At 38.5% G+C, this 13504-nt stretch overlaps 1 protein-coding gene across 1 annotated transcript; it reads left to right on the forward strand.

Moving 5' to 3' along the window:
* The first annotated feature begins 452 nt into the window (after positions 1-452).
* LOC139733138 (uncharacterized) lies at positions 453-13223 on the forward strand. Its single transcript, XM_071643978.1, has 7 exons — positions 453-558; positions 1339-1534; positions 2197-2305; positions 2548-2592; positions 3851-3925; positions 9207-9486; positions 11728-13223. Exons 1-7 carry the CDS (start codon positions 495-497, stop codon positions 13221-13223), a joined length of 2265 nt encoding a protein of 754 aa, XP_071500079.1. The 5' UTR covers positions 453-494.
* Positions 13224-13504: the final 281 nt, after the last annotated feature.

The following is a 13504-nucleotide window of genomic DNA, read 5'->3' on the forward strand; positions in this document are numbered from 1 at the left end:
CGCTATATGATGAAGTTTATTCTAAAAAGTTCACAGGATGTGTCACGACAGTCTTAAAAAGAGCATATCCGACCATGATCACTAACAATGAACAAATCAAATTGTGTTTTATTTCAACTTTCAATCTAAGTCTAAAGATTACTCAAGCTATTGATGACCATCGCTGCCCATATGAAATCAGAAAATCTCCCTGAAATATTAATGGTACGAATGGCCAGGAACAGGCATAAACGGCCAGCTATACAGCTGTATAAACCAAGTCCAAATTGGCCTTGAGTTTCCCCGAAATGCACATTACACATGGATTGAGCGAATGCAGCAATGTTAGTAAAACTTATCAGCGAAAGTTTTAGGAATATCGAACAATCTATTCAGTAGTTGTGATTTTTTTTTAATTTGTGAAAGCGATGCACAGTAATATTGCCTTGATTTATGTTTGATACCTTGCAGGTGGTAGATGTTTAGCATAACAGCTTCATGAGAATGGAAATTTGATGATCATGACTTCTGATGCTGAACTTGCTCGCATGTTGCAACTACAGTTTGACGATGAAGTCTGTGAGTCGCTCTTCATATATTGCTTTTGCTGTTAGCATTTCTTTCTTACATTTAGATTTTGCAATGGCATACAGTTATAATCACGGTATGCATCATTTTTGTTGCAAGTATAAATCTTACGTTACATATGTGTATGCGGTATCTATGGTTAAAAATGTACATTTGAAATTATCCAGATTCAGTGTACAGTTGTATGCCACTTTATTGATCACCTGGGTTGCACTTTAAATTCTACACATAGATTATGATCTGTTACTTGCATTGTTTGCAGAGATTGTTTTAAGTGCTTATCCCACATGTTATACCTTAGAATGATCACAAATTAACTTCATGTGTTATGCATCATTGTCATTGTAATTATTAATAGCATTACCATCACCATTATATGAGGATTTTGTAGGTATTCATGTATTGGATGCACAGAAAATCAACACAGATTGTGCATTTTATGTATAATATTGAGGTACAAGTACCCTGTGATTAAAACCATATAATCAATAGTACTTGTTACAGTTAATGATTGTACACACTAGTATGGATATTGGTATGAAGGAAACACCACATTTTTCATTTTCAGCTTACTAGTAACATTCAGCTTCTTCAGATTGTATGACTCCAAGAACAGGCATGTGTAGAGTTATCTTTGAATATTGTGTGATCTACTAGAATGAGCTTATCAATTGACATTGCTATTAACTTTCTCATCCCATACTGTAGTCACAAAATACATCTTGAGTTGACTCTCTTGTAATTTATTTTGTTGTTGTTGTTGTGTGACAGTCTGTGTGGACACCAGCGAGTCTTCACATCCAAATGGGAAGAGTGACTCATCTGGATCAATGGGGATAGTTGATGAGAGGTGGGAGCTAATTGACCCTAATCCTGATATCAGGGCCCTTTTCATGCAGTTCAACGACCGCTTCTTCTGGGGCAGGTTGGAGGGGGTGGAGGTCAAATGGAGCCCTAGGATGACTCTGTAAGTATCACATGATATAAGTGGTGCAGTCATGGTATGCCACCTTTTATTAACATATGATTTAGACATGCAAGGAATATCAGTCTGTCAACCCAATGCATGATGTCATTATGGGAATGGTTGGGCAAATGTGGCCCTTGTACCATTACATATTTTGCCATGAAAACAATCACATACTTACTAATGTAGCATACCATCTCATTACTGTACTTTAGGGACTTTGTGCTTCCATTTTATGTCACTTCTCTTTTCACAGTAAAGGGAATCCATCTATAAATATGTAAGTATAGGGGGAAAACTCAAAATCAATCTTGTTATAATCTGTAATCATATGCGAGACTAAATTCATGACATACAGATCACACAAGCCCTGTGTATTTAGTTTATCAGTGTCGTTGCTCTAATCAGAGTAGAAGCGAAATAAAACCAACATCTTTATGTGTACCTGTAGATTATACCATCATCATCTAGACACTGAGCTTGCAGCAGACTACTCAAGAAACTATATACACATGAATATGACATACCAGTATACAGAGATGTGTATGTTCATCAATGCATAGACACACATACACAAACACATGTAAAACATGTTTCAGATTTAAAGTGACAGACTGGTATGGCAGTCAGCTTGACTGTAAATGAACTCTCTCCTTTCACAGCTGTGCTGGTCTGTGCTGTTATGAGGGCTATGGCGGATTGTGTTCTATCAGACTGAGTCAACCTCTGCTGAAGTTGCGGCCAAGGAAAGACCTTGTGGAGACCCTGTTGGTATGGCATTTGAACTTCTCTCCATGAATCTTTCTAGTCAGAAATGACTCAATGAAACAATATAATTACAGGTTCATAAAAGGCAGGTGATGCATCATTTTAGAGTTGTACAAGCCTACCCTGCAAGATCATTTTAGAAACAAGATTTTCAGTTATACTGACACACCATAACCACTTCAACATTTGTATCATACATAATGTATCCTTGTCAGTTTACACCTACTATATCACTTCTATTGCAGCATGAGATGATCCATGCCTACCTCTTTGTCACCCAGAACAACAAGGTAAGAACTGCCATATTGTGCTCAGTCAAACAAGATCTCATACTGTAAAAGTGGTTTCTTTCGCGTACAGAAACTTTCGCAGTTTCCATCGGTGCCGACTTTTTCGCGTTTGTTTAAATTCGCGTCAGTAATGATAGCATTGTAACAACCGACGAGTTCAAAACATTTTCACGTGATGTTAAATCCGCGGTTCAACCTCATAAAGCGCGAAAAGCATGAAAATAAAACCACCGCGAAAGAAACCACTTTTACAGTCGTGAAATGCAATAGGAGCAAGAACAGTTAAAGAAACAACTTGCATACAAATACTTGTAATAAAGGCATGTATAAACCTTATTCTATGATGAATTTAATATCATACCCTTTAGTGAGTGAGTGTTCACACTGTGTTCACACTTGTAATGATAGATGTTCTCAAATAGTGCCACAAATGGTATCATGTCTTTATGGCTGTCCATTCAGCATGAATGTGCTGAATTAGTATACACATGCAGTTGCCCCCTCTGCAATAGGCTTTAAAGTTTGGTTTTAGGATCTAGTTGGATGCTCCTTGTTTTCTTTTCTTTTTTTCTTCTTCTTCTTAAATGCACACAGATATTGGCATCCAAACTTTGAGTGTTGCATATCACTGGTGCTAATAATTTGCCATGACATTGTATTTGCACATTAGCGGTGATGCTATTGATGTATATGAGCAGGGACACAGTATAATATTGGAAGAAAAATATAATTGAACTGTGCCTTTTGCTTGAAATTTCCTTGGAGTATTAACATATATCATTCATGTGCAAAATTGAGGGGGAAGTGATAGTACGTGTTTACCTGTTTAAAGCTAAATATTTCAGAGCATAGAACAGAACTGCCTAACATAAAGCATTCATCAAATTCTTCTGTGTTTGTGACCAAGTTGAGAGCAAGACATGCCTTACTTTAGGAATATGAAGATCAATACAAACTGTAAATTTGCCACCATTTGAAGTATTGGAAAGTCACAAGAGGAAATATCAAATATGTTTCCTTTTCTTAGCAGTAGTGTGAAAGTGAATATCCTGCAATATGTGCCTTGTTCTAACTTAGAGGAAATGGTGAATTGTAGTCTTCACAAATTTCCTGGAAAAAAAATTTGCCATAGTAGCTTTGTATTGTTATGTGTTGGATTTGATGGAATATGACAATTGAAATCGACACCTATACTTTCACTATCCAACTTCCTTCAAAATAGTGTGAATAACTGTTGTTGTTTTCTTCTTCATTGCAGGATCATGATGGCCATGGACCAGAGTTCTGCAAACACATGACCAGAATCAACAAAGCAACAGGCACACACATCAGTGTAAGTCTTATAATTGTGGGAGTAGCTTTATGCAAATTATCTTTCAGTAAAAGTTAAAAAATAGGAATTCTAAAACTATACTGCAAACTTAGTAGTCCAGGCGCAGGGACCCAGAAAAAATGACTGCGTTCAACCCACCCCGCAGAAAAGGTTTGACTGCATAGGGTGGTCGGTTGGACTCTCTGGAACACCCCTAGGTAGTATGTGATTCGAAATTGTGGTATCAATAAAATTTTACAGGCCATTTTAGTTGCGACAAGACCTTATTGTTCGAAAAAGAGTCTGCGCACGCCAAGACTACTACACGCACCACTAGCACTGCTACAGGCGCCAGTGCCAGTGGTGCGTGTAGTAGTCTTAGCGCACGCAGACTTTTTCCTCGGCAAACAAGGGTTTTTGCCAGCAAACTCACTAGCTGAGGTCAGTGTAGTTTAGTTTCTAGCCGTTTTTATTTCGTGTATATTTTTTCCGAGTTGCAGCAAGCCGAGTGAGGTTGCATACCCAGTGATTGTGACCCCAAACCGTTCGGGCGTCGCAATCACTTGGTATGCGCCTTCGCTCGGCTTAGCACAATAAAGTGGGCTTCTACACATGCGCAAGCTGCAACTCGGAGAGATGAAAACGAAATAAAAACGACTAGAAACTAGACTGGGGTCGCTTACGGCTGGCACTGAAAATCACAACATAATCACAGTTTTTTGCAGTTATTTCATGAATAATTCCTCAAAACACAGTAAAACCATGTGTATATATATGTTGCTAGAGATGTCAGCAAAACAATGGGATACATTGTAAGTTAAAATATTGTGCATGGTTGCCATGGTAACCAGATGTATACAGGTGATTGATAATCCAAAAAATGCCTCCAACTGCTGCAAACTTTGGTATTTTTTGTTTAGTTTTTTTTTTTGTAGATAGGTGAATTAAAAACAAACATTTCTATTGATTATTGTTCAAAAAAGTTTTTTTCCTGTTGCCATGGCAACCAGTAATATCCAATCAGGATTCAGCTGTCAATACTTAAGAACTAATGCCCATATTTTCAAAAAGCTCAATAAGCATGTCATTCTGCATAATTGTACCATTTACCGACTTTTAACACATATTTGACTTCAAATTACAGGCAAATGTTGTTTCCAGCAATGTATGGACACAAAATTCCCTTCAAAATCTATGTTAATACAGAGAGCAAAGCCGACGATATTCTGATATTAGCTTTTTAGAGTATATATTTACAGAGAAATGGTTATTCGAAACAACCTTGGAAAAGAGCAGAAGAAAGCAATTGATTGTTCTTGTTCTTAAAGGAAATTTATTCAAGAATGCAGATAAATTCCTTTCTAAAGAAGGAATATACACGTACACTGCATTATCCATCAATGGAATTAAAAGCGTACTTTTCGTTGGTAAGCTATATATATTTGGACAACTTGTGGTGATATTTCATAATCAAGTTCGAATTACCAATTCTTTGTTAAATATGAATTCAATTTTTCATTTCTTGTTAAGCCTGTTACTAGAGCTCACAGTGTGATGGATTGACTTTCAAATACTTCGTTATACATACATACATATATATATATATATATATATATATATATATATATATATATATACACAAGTATTTTAGCTTTATTTTCAACAAGTTTATTTGTGGATCGAGGTATTTGTGAATCAGGGTATTTTAAGGACGTCTCAGGGTCAGACAATTCAGACAATCAGACAACTTTCTGTCTCAAATATACCAACAGCATTTATGTTTGTACCACACCAGCGTGCGATAAAAGTGAAAAAAAAAAAATCTCAAGTGTAAATACTTTTTCATGCTTTTCGTGGACTGTAAGTGCAAGAAATTTGAATCATTCTGTTTGTTATAGGCTATATCTAAAGTGTAGATACATTTTTTGTGCTTTTCGTGGACTGTAAGTGCACGAAATTTGATTCATTCTGTCGATATAGGATATCATTATTTGGACAACTTATGGTGATATTTCATAACCAAGTTCGAATCGTCAGTTCTTTGTTAGATATGAATTTCTTGTTATGCCTGTTACTAGAGCTCACAGTGTGACTGACTTTCAGTACTTTGTTATACATTACAGTACAAGTTTTGTAACTTTTTTGTTCAACAATTTTATTTGTGGATCAGGGTATTTTAAGGACATTTCGGGCTCAGATAACTTTCTATTTTCCACAGTCATTTATAAGTTTGCCACAACAAAGTAGGATAAAGTGAAAAAAAATATCTGGAATCCAGACACGTTTGTTTATTTTGCCTTACGTGCTCATGATCACCCATTGTAGGTCGGGTCTTAACTCTGTAAAGCCCAAGCTATTTTGACCCCTTCCAGGCCCAAGGGGGGGGGGGGGGGGGGCACATTGTGCCCCCTACATAACTTCTTTATTATATGATGTATGACCGTCCTATTTGGCACATGGGTAGAGCAACTCATGCTCTACATGACCCAACATTTCTCAAGGTTACCCACTGAGGGCACTATTTCCCAAAATATAAAAAATACATAGAAAATATGCTAAAATCATGTTTTTTCTTTCTATTTCTTTATCCCCAGTAAATATGTTGTTATTTTATATTAATCATTTTCATATTTACTACAAAGGAAGAGCAAGTCAACGTTCACTATTTGTTATGGTTGAAATTTCTCAAGGTCAACATGTGGGGGCTTAATTCATTACAATATAAAGAAATATATGAAACCTATTACGTATTGCTTGGAATGGGTGCATATATTTGTATCACATTTCATATTTCCAAAATACTGAAATTTTAAGTTTACAGATTGATATTATGATAAACAAATATTCCAGGCAAAGCTTGCGTGAAGATAACACAAAATAAAAAGCTAATCTTTGAAAAATGCTGCATTTTCGATTATTTCTATTATATCTATATTGTTTGATGCCTATGTTATATAGAAAATAAAGGAAATAATAAGAAGACCATTTCAGGGTAATTCTCAACCATAATTACTTCACATTTTTTTTCTTTAGCAAACTATGGCCAAGAAAACCCCAATTTCATCCATAATTATATTGTTAACTGAAATTGAAACAGAAAATCATGCAAAATCTGATTAACATGGTTGTCAGTTTACGGTTGCCATAGCAAACAGGAATATCGGACATACCTAAATTATATATCAAAATGTTTGTAATAAGATTTTAGGAAAAGCCACCAAATTTGGTTGAAATCGGGTAAAGGGTTTAGGAGCGGCAAATGAAGATATGGTAGGGGGCACAATGTGCCCCCCCTTGGGCTTTATAGGGTTAAACTACCCACCTCAACACTACAAAGTTAACCTGGAGAAAACGGATAGGACCCCTAAGATTTTCCCTCATTCTCTCCTTAATAGCATTAATTCATTACTGCACGTTTTAATACAAATTTACATGTCATGACTTTTCATTTTATTTTTTAATTTTTAACCCTAGCTTACCAACGAAAAAGTACGCTTTGAATTCCATTGATGGATAATGCAGTGTACTTGTATATTCCTTCTTTAGAAAGGAATTTATCTGCATTCTTGAATAAATTTCCTTTAAGAACAAGAACAATCAATTGCTTTCTTCTGCTCTTTTCCAAGGTTGTTTCGAATAACCATTTCTCTGTAAATATATACTCTAAAAAGCTAATATCAGAATATCGTCGGCTTTGCTCTCTGTATCATCATAGATTTTGAAGGGAATTTTGTGTCCATACACTGCTGGAAACAACATTTGCCTGTAATTTGAAGTCAAATATGTGTTAAAAGTACGGTAAATGGTACAATTATGCAGAATGACATGCTTATTGAGCTTTTTGAAAATATGGGCATTAGTTCTTAAGTATTGACAGCTGAATCCTGATTGGATATTACTGGTTGCCATGGCAACAGGAAAAAAACTTTTTTGAACAATAATCAATAGAAATGTTTGTTTTTAATTCACCTATAGACAAAAAAAAAACTAAACAAAAAATACCAAAGTTTGCAGCAGTTGGAGGCATTTTTTGGATTATCAATCACCTGTATACATCTGGTTACCATGGTAACCATGCACAATATTTTAACTTACAATGTATCCCATTGTTTTGCTGACATCTCTAGCAACATATATATACATGGTTTTACGGTGTTTTGAGGAATTATTCATGAAATAACTGCAAAAAAACTGTGATTATGTTGTGATTTTCAGTGCCAGCCGTAAGCGACCCCAGTCTAGTTTCTTGTCGTTTTTATTTCGTTTTCATCTCTCCGAGTTGCAGCTTGCGCATGTGTAGAAGCCCACTTTATTGTGCTAAGCCGAGCGAAGAGGCATACCAAGTGATTGCGACGCCCGAACGGTTTGGGGTCACAATCACTGGGTATGCAACCTCACTCGGCTTGCTGCAACTCGGAAAAAAATATACACGAAATAAAAACGGCTAGAAACTAAACTACACTGACCTCAGCTAGTGAGTTTGCTGGCAAAAACCCTTGTTTGCCGAGGAAAAAGTCTGCGTGCGCTAAGACTACTACACGCACCACTGGCACTGGCGCCTGTAGCAGTGCTAGTGGTGCGTGTAGTAGTCTTGGCGTGCGCAGACTCTTTTTCGAACAATAAGGTCTTGTCGCAACTAAAATGGCCTGTAAAATTTTATTGATACCACAATTTCGAAGCACATACTACCTGGGGGTGTTCCTGGAGGTCCCATCTACCACTCTATGTGGTCAAACCTTTTCTGTGGGGTGGGTTGAACGAACTCCTTAATTAAGGCCCGTACAGGAATTAGCGCCTTGACTATAGCAGAATATGTGCATGGCCAACATTTATGTATGAGAATTGACCTCAAGCATAGCCTTGTCTCTCAAGCAATGGACTATGATGCAGTTTCATGCAGCAATGAAAATATCTTGTTAACCTGTTGAGGACGAGTCCCGAGTATACTCAGGCAAGCGTCTATAGGAAATGCGTATTGTAGCAAAATCAAACCGTCCTCAATGGGTTAAAAAAAAAGAAATGACACTTGTAATATCTAATGCCACATGCCTTAATCCATTGTAGCACTTTGGGCATGGTCTGCTGTTTGTTTGTTCATTGTTGTTACTTTTTCAATAAACGTTGTTTGTGCCATATTACCAGAGTTGTGCTAGCGTTATTTGGTTGTTCCATGCCAGCTTGGCTGGCATCCTGATCACCCAATATAACTGCTAGTTGTTCTCCATTCAGATAGTGCAAAGATCAGTCATCATGACAACTCCATTTCATTTTGGAATACCTTTTATGTAACACCTCCACACAGATATACCACACATTTCATGATGAGGTAGACTCCTATCGGCAGCACTGGTGGCGCTGTGACGGTCCATGCCGGCAACGCAAACCCTACTATGGCTATGTGAGGCGTGCTATGAACAGGGCTCCCTCTGAGAAGGATTACTGGTGGGCGGACCACCAACGATCCTGTGGGGGAACATACACAAAGGTGAAGGAACCCGAGGGTTACGGGGAGAAAAAAGGCAAGAAGAAGAAGCAAAATGGGGATGAAGGAAGTGAGCTCAAAGGACAGCCAAAAAACACAGGTGAGGGGATGATTGCAGTGAATTCAGGCTTTCATGTGTAAAGCCCAAGTCAAATGAAAGAAAATATATTAGGTAATGGCCTAGTTGATACTTCTTAATTTCATTATGATCCCTTTACAGTGCACAACATAATGTTTGATTCAAAGCATCAATGACCTTACATTGGAACAGAATGCAGAAGCTAAGCTATTTAATTTCTTTGCTTTTTAGCTCACCTGAGCCAAAGGCTCAAGTGAGCTATTGCGATCGTTCTTCGTCCGGCGTCCAGTGTTCGTCGTGCATTGTCCATCATGCGTCGTATGTAAACTTTTCACATTTTCATCTTCTTCTTGAAAACCCTAATGACCGATTTTCACCAAACTTGGCAGGTAGCATCCTTAGAGGGTTCGGATCTCAATTTGTTAAAATGGGCACCATGCCCCACCCAGGGGACCCCCATGGGGGCCCAAACCCCCCAAAATTTAGGAATCTTTAAAAATCTTCTTCTCTAGAACCAGAAGTGGTGGAGCTAAGTTAGTACATGAGTAAGTACATTGATGACTATAGTTCCAAGTTTGTTCATGGCGGATCCAGGGGTTCCCCCTTAATTTGGGACCCAGGGGAGGGGTCCTAATGGGGCCTAAATTGTACATTTTCATTTTCTTCTTGAGAAGCCCATTGCCGATTTTCACCAAGCTTGGCAAGTAGCATTCCTTGGGGATAGGATCTTAATTTGTTCAAATGGGCACCATGTCCACACCCAGTGGGGCCCAACCCCCCCCCCCCCCCCCCCCCCAAATTAAGGAATCTTTAAAAGTCTTCTTCTCTGGAACCAGAAGTGATAGTGCAAAGTTAATACTAGGAATTAGTAATTGATTACTTTGTTTCAAGTTTGTTCATGGCGGAATCAGGGGTGCCCCTTTTGGGACCCAGGGAGGGGGGGTGGGGAGGGGTCCTAATGGGGCCTAAATTGTACATTTTCATTTTCTTCTTGAGAACCCCACAACCGTTTTTCACCAAACTTGGCAGGTAGCATCCCTAGGAGGATAGGATCTTAATTTGTTCAAATGGGCACCGTGTCCCACCTAGAGGGCCCCCCTGAGGGCCCAAACCTCCCAAAATTACGGAATCTTTCAAAATTTTCTCTAGAATCAGAAGTGATAGAGCTAAGTTGATACTATGGGTTAGTACATTAATGACTGTAGTTTCAAGTTTGTTCATAGCAGATCCAGGGGGCCCCCATGGGGGCAAGGGGGGGGGGGGGTGGGGAGGTCCAAATTGGGACCTAAATTTTACATGTCCATCTTCTTGAAAACCTCACAATGGATTTTCACCAAACTTGGCAGTTAGCATCCCTAGGGGGTTAGGATCTCGGTTTGTTAAAATGTGCACCATGCCCCACCTGGGGGGGGGGGAGAGGGGGTCCAAATTTGGGCCCTAATTGTACATTTTCATCTTCTACTTGAAAATGCCTCGTCTAATTTTAGTAGAGCTGTATGTAATTTAGATTAGTGATTGCGTGAAAGGTGAACTTTCGATACTCAGGTGAGTGCTAGACCTCTTGGTCTCTTGTTTAAAGTATCTTCTTGGCTAGCATTATGGACACTTTGATAAGCTTGGTATTTTATATGTGTCAAGAGACCCAACTGAGTGATATCCTGAAGGGCTTTGACGTCAGGATATTTCTCTGAGACTATGATTGCCTCATGTTTGCTCCTCCACCAAAGATACTTATCCTGCTGTCGTTTGCGTAACCAGGTCTGCAAGTAAAAGGTGTACTTGATTAAAACACTACCAGGTTAATCCTGTAATTGTGTATGTCGTAAATTGCTTCCCCCCCCCCCAAAAAAAAAAATAATAATAATAATAATTATAATGATAATAATAATAATAATAATAATAATAATAAATAAATAAATAAATCTGTTGGTTGAAAGTTCAGGATTAAGACATGGAATGTATCCCCATAATCATTGATAAATCCTTTTCTACTAACAGTAACAAAATAAGTGCTGTTTAACCCATTGAGGATGGGCTGATTTTGCTACAACATGCATTTCCCATAGACACATGCCCAAGTATACTTGAGACTCGTCTTCAACAGGTTAATGGTTGTCAGGCTTACAGACACCTCACATTCTCCATGAAAACAAGCCCCCTATGGATAAGAGGAAAATGATTTGTTGTAGTACACATATTGTACCAGATTCTAATAGTTGTTTTGGAACCTTTCATTGTTTATTCATTTTCATATCTTCCAAGGCAACTCATCAAGACATGGTATGGACATTAGAAATTTTATCCCTTTCTCTGGGAAGGGACAATCTGTTGGAACAAGTTCAGCTCAAGTGTCTTCTGCAGTACCAGCTATGTTGTCATCATCATCATCATCGTCATCAAAATCGAAAATAAACTTAACAGATTCATCTTCAACAAATAGAACTTCAAATGGAAAGCCTGGAGTATCAGCTAAGAGAAAGAGCTCATCTACTGATCTGGACCCTAAATCTGACATATCATCTTTCTTTATAAAGAAACATGGAGGATCATCTTCACCATCTCAAAGACACGCAGGAGGAGGTTCAGCCTCAGTTCACACAGATTCTTCTCCTTCTACTACTGCATATGATAACAGAGCAGAGAAGAGATCCATACAGAAACCACGATTTACACCTGTTGTTGCTACGGCTAGTGGAAAGCGAGTAACAGATAATTATGTTCCTCAATCTGAGAGATATAAAAGTCAAGATGAGAAGGTGATGGTGGATGGAGGTTTGCAGAAAATGTCAAAAGTATCCATTCCTGTCTCTGCAAGTGACAAACAGGAAACAAACAATCATTCATGTGACAAAGATAACAAGTCCTCATTTGAAAGAGGTAAGATCGGAAGTTCCATTGGCCACGATAAGTGGTTGTCAAAAGCTACAGGTGTCTCTGAGACTGCAGGAGGTTCCAGAGATGTTTTAGAGAGGAACTTTAGTGGGAAGAGGTCAAACACTTCATCAAGTGATGGTGGTAGAACAAAGCGTGCCCGTCTCATTGATTTACAGGCTATGTTTGACAGTGATTCCGAGGAAGAATGTACAACACCACAACCAAGGAAGCATCCAGTCTATAATGTAGACTGTAAAAATAGCACCAATGATGTTTATGACGTGGAAAGGAGCCAAAACAACAGACCTGCTACTGGACCTGACAAGGAAAATGCAAACAGTGATAACTCTGCTGGCCTATTAACAACATCAGACAGGAATGACAGCATTATCCTTTCAGATGATAGTGAGAGTGAGACAGCCATGAAGGACAAGTCACATATAGTCACATCAGGGATATGGAAAGACTTGTCACACTTGTCCTCCCGATCTTCATCAAGCAATGATCGAGGAAACAGGAGATTTGGAAGAGTGACACCCCCTCGCTTGGGGAAGTCAACCTCTAAGACCAAAGGAGCAAGTGGGGGCCAAGAACGTCCTCAGTCTTCATTTAGCCAGCATCCATGGCAAACTGCAGCCAGGAATAATGAGAAGAAAGCTCTTTTTGCTGTTACCAGGGTAACAGACAGCAGTGGTGTCATTGACCTTGTATGTGATAATACTAATGGGCATGGTGCTGGTGAATTAAGGTCAGGGAGCCCTGTGCAGATTGGACCAAAGACAGTGCCTTGCCCAGTGTGCAATCTCCAAATTGAGGAGAAGAAGATAAATGCCCACCTTGACACCTGTCTCACATACAACTGTGATGCTTTGTTTACCCCTTGATGTGTATGAAACAGACTTGACCCAGATGATTTCAGAGCCATACATCTATGGACAAATTTATGATGTTTTGATACTTGAGCCTATTCTTCCATAAATGATGATACATGTACTACCTCTTAAGGAGCCATTGCAAGATCTGTGACTGGTGAATGAAAATTTCCCAGCTCTTTTGTTTGGATTTTTCCCTTATCGTTTATTCAGTGAACAGAACTATATGTCACCTTTTCTGGCAGTATCTCTCATAAGCAAATTAGAACACTACAGAGCTAATGCTCTCTTGC

Source organism: Diadema antillarum, unplaced genomic scaffold (genome assembly GCF_040938485.1).
Source record: "Diadema antillarum isolate AM-2024a unplaced genomic scaffold, OU_Dant_1.0 seq00000461_RagTag, whole genome shotgun sequence".
NCBI classification, from domain to species: domain Eukaryota; kingdom Metazoa; phylum Echinodermata; class Echinoidea; order Diadematoida; family Diadematidae; genus Diadema; species Diadema antillarum.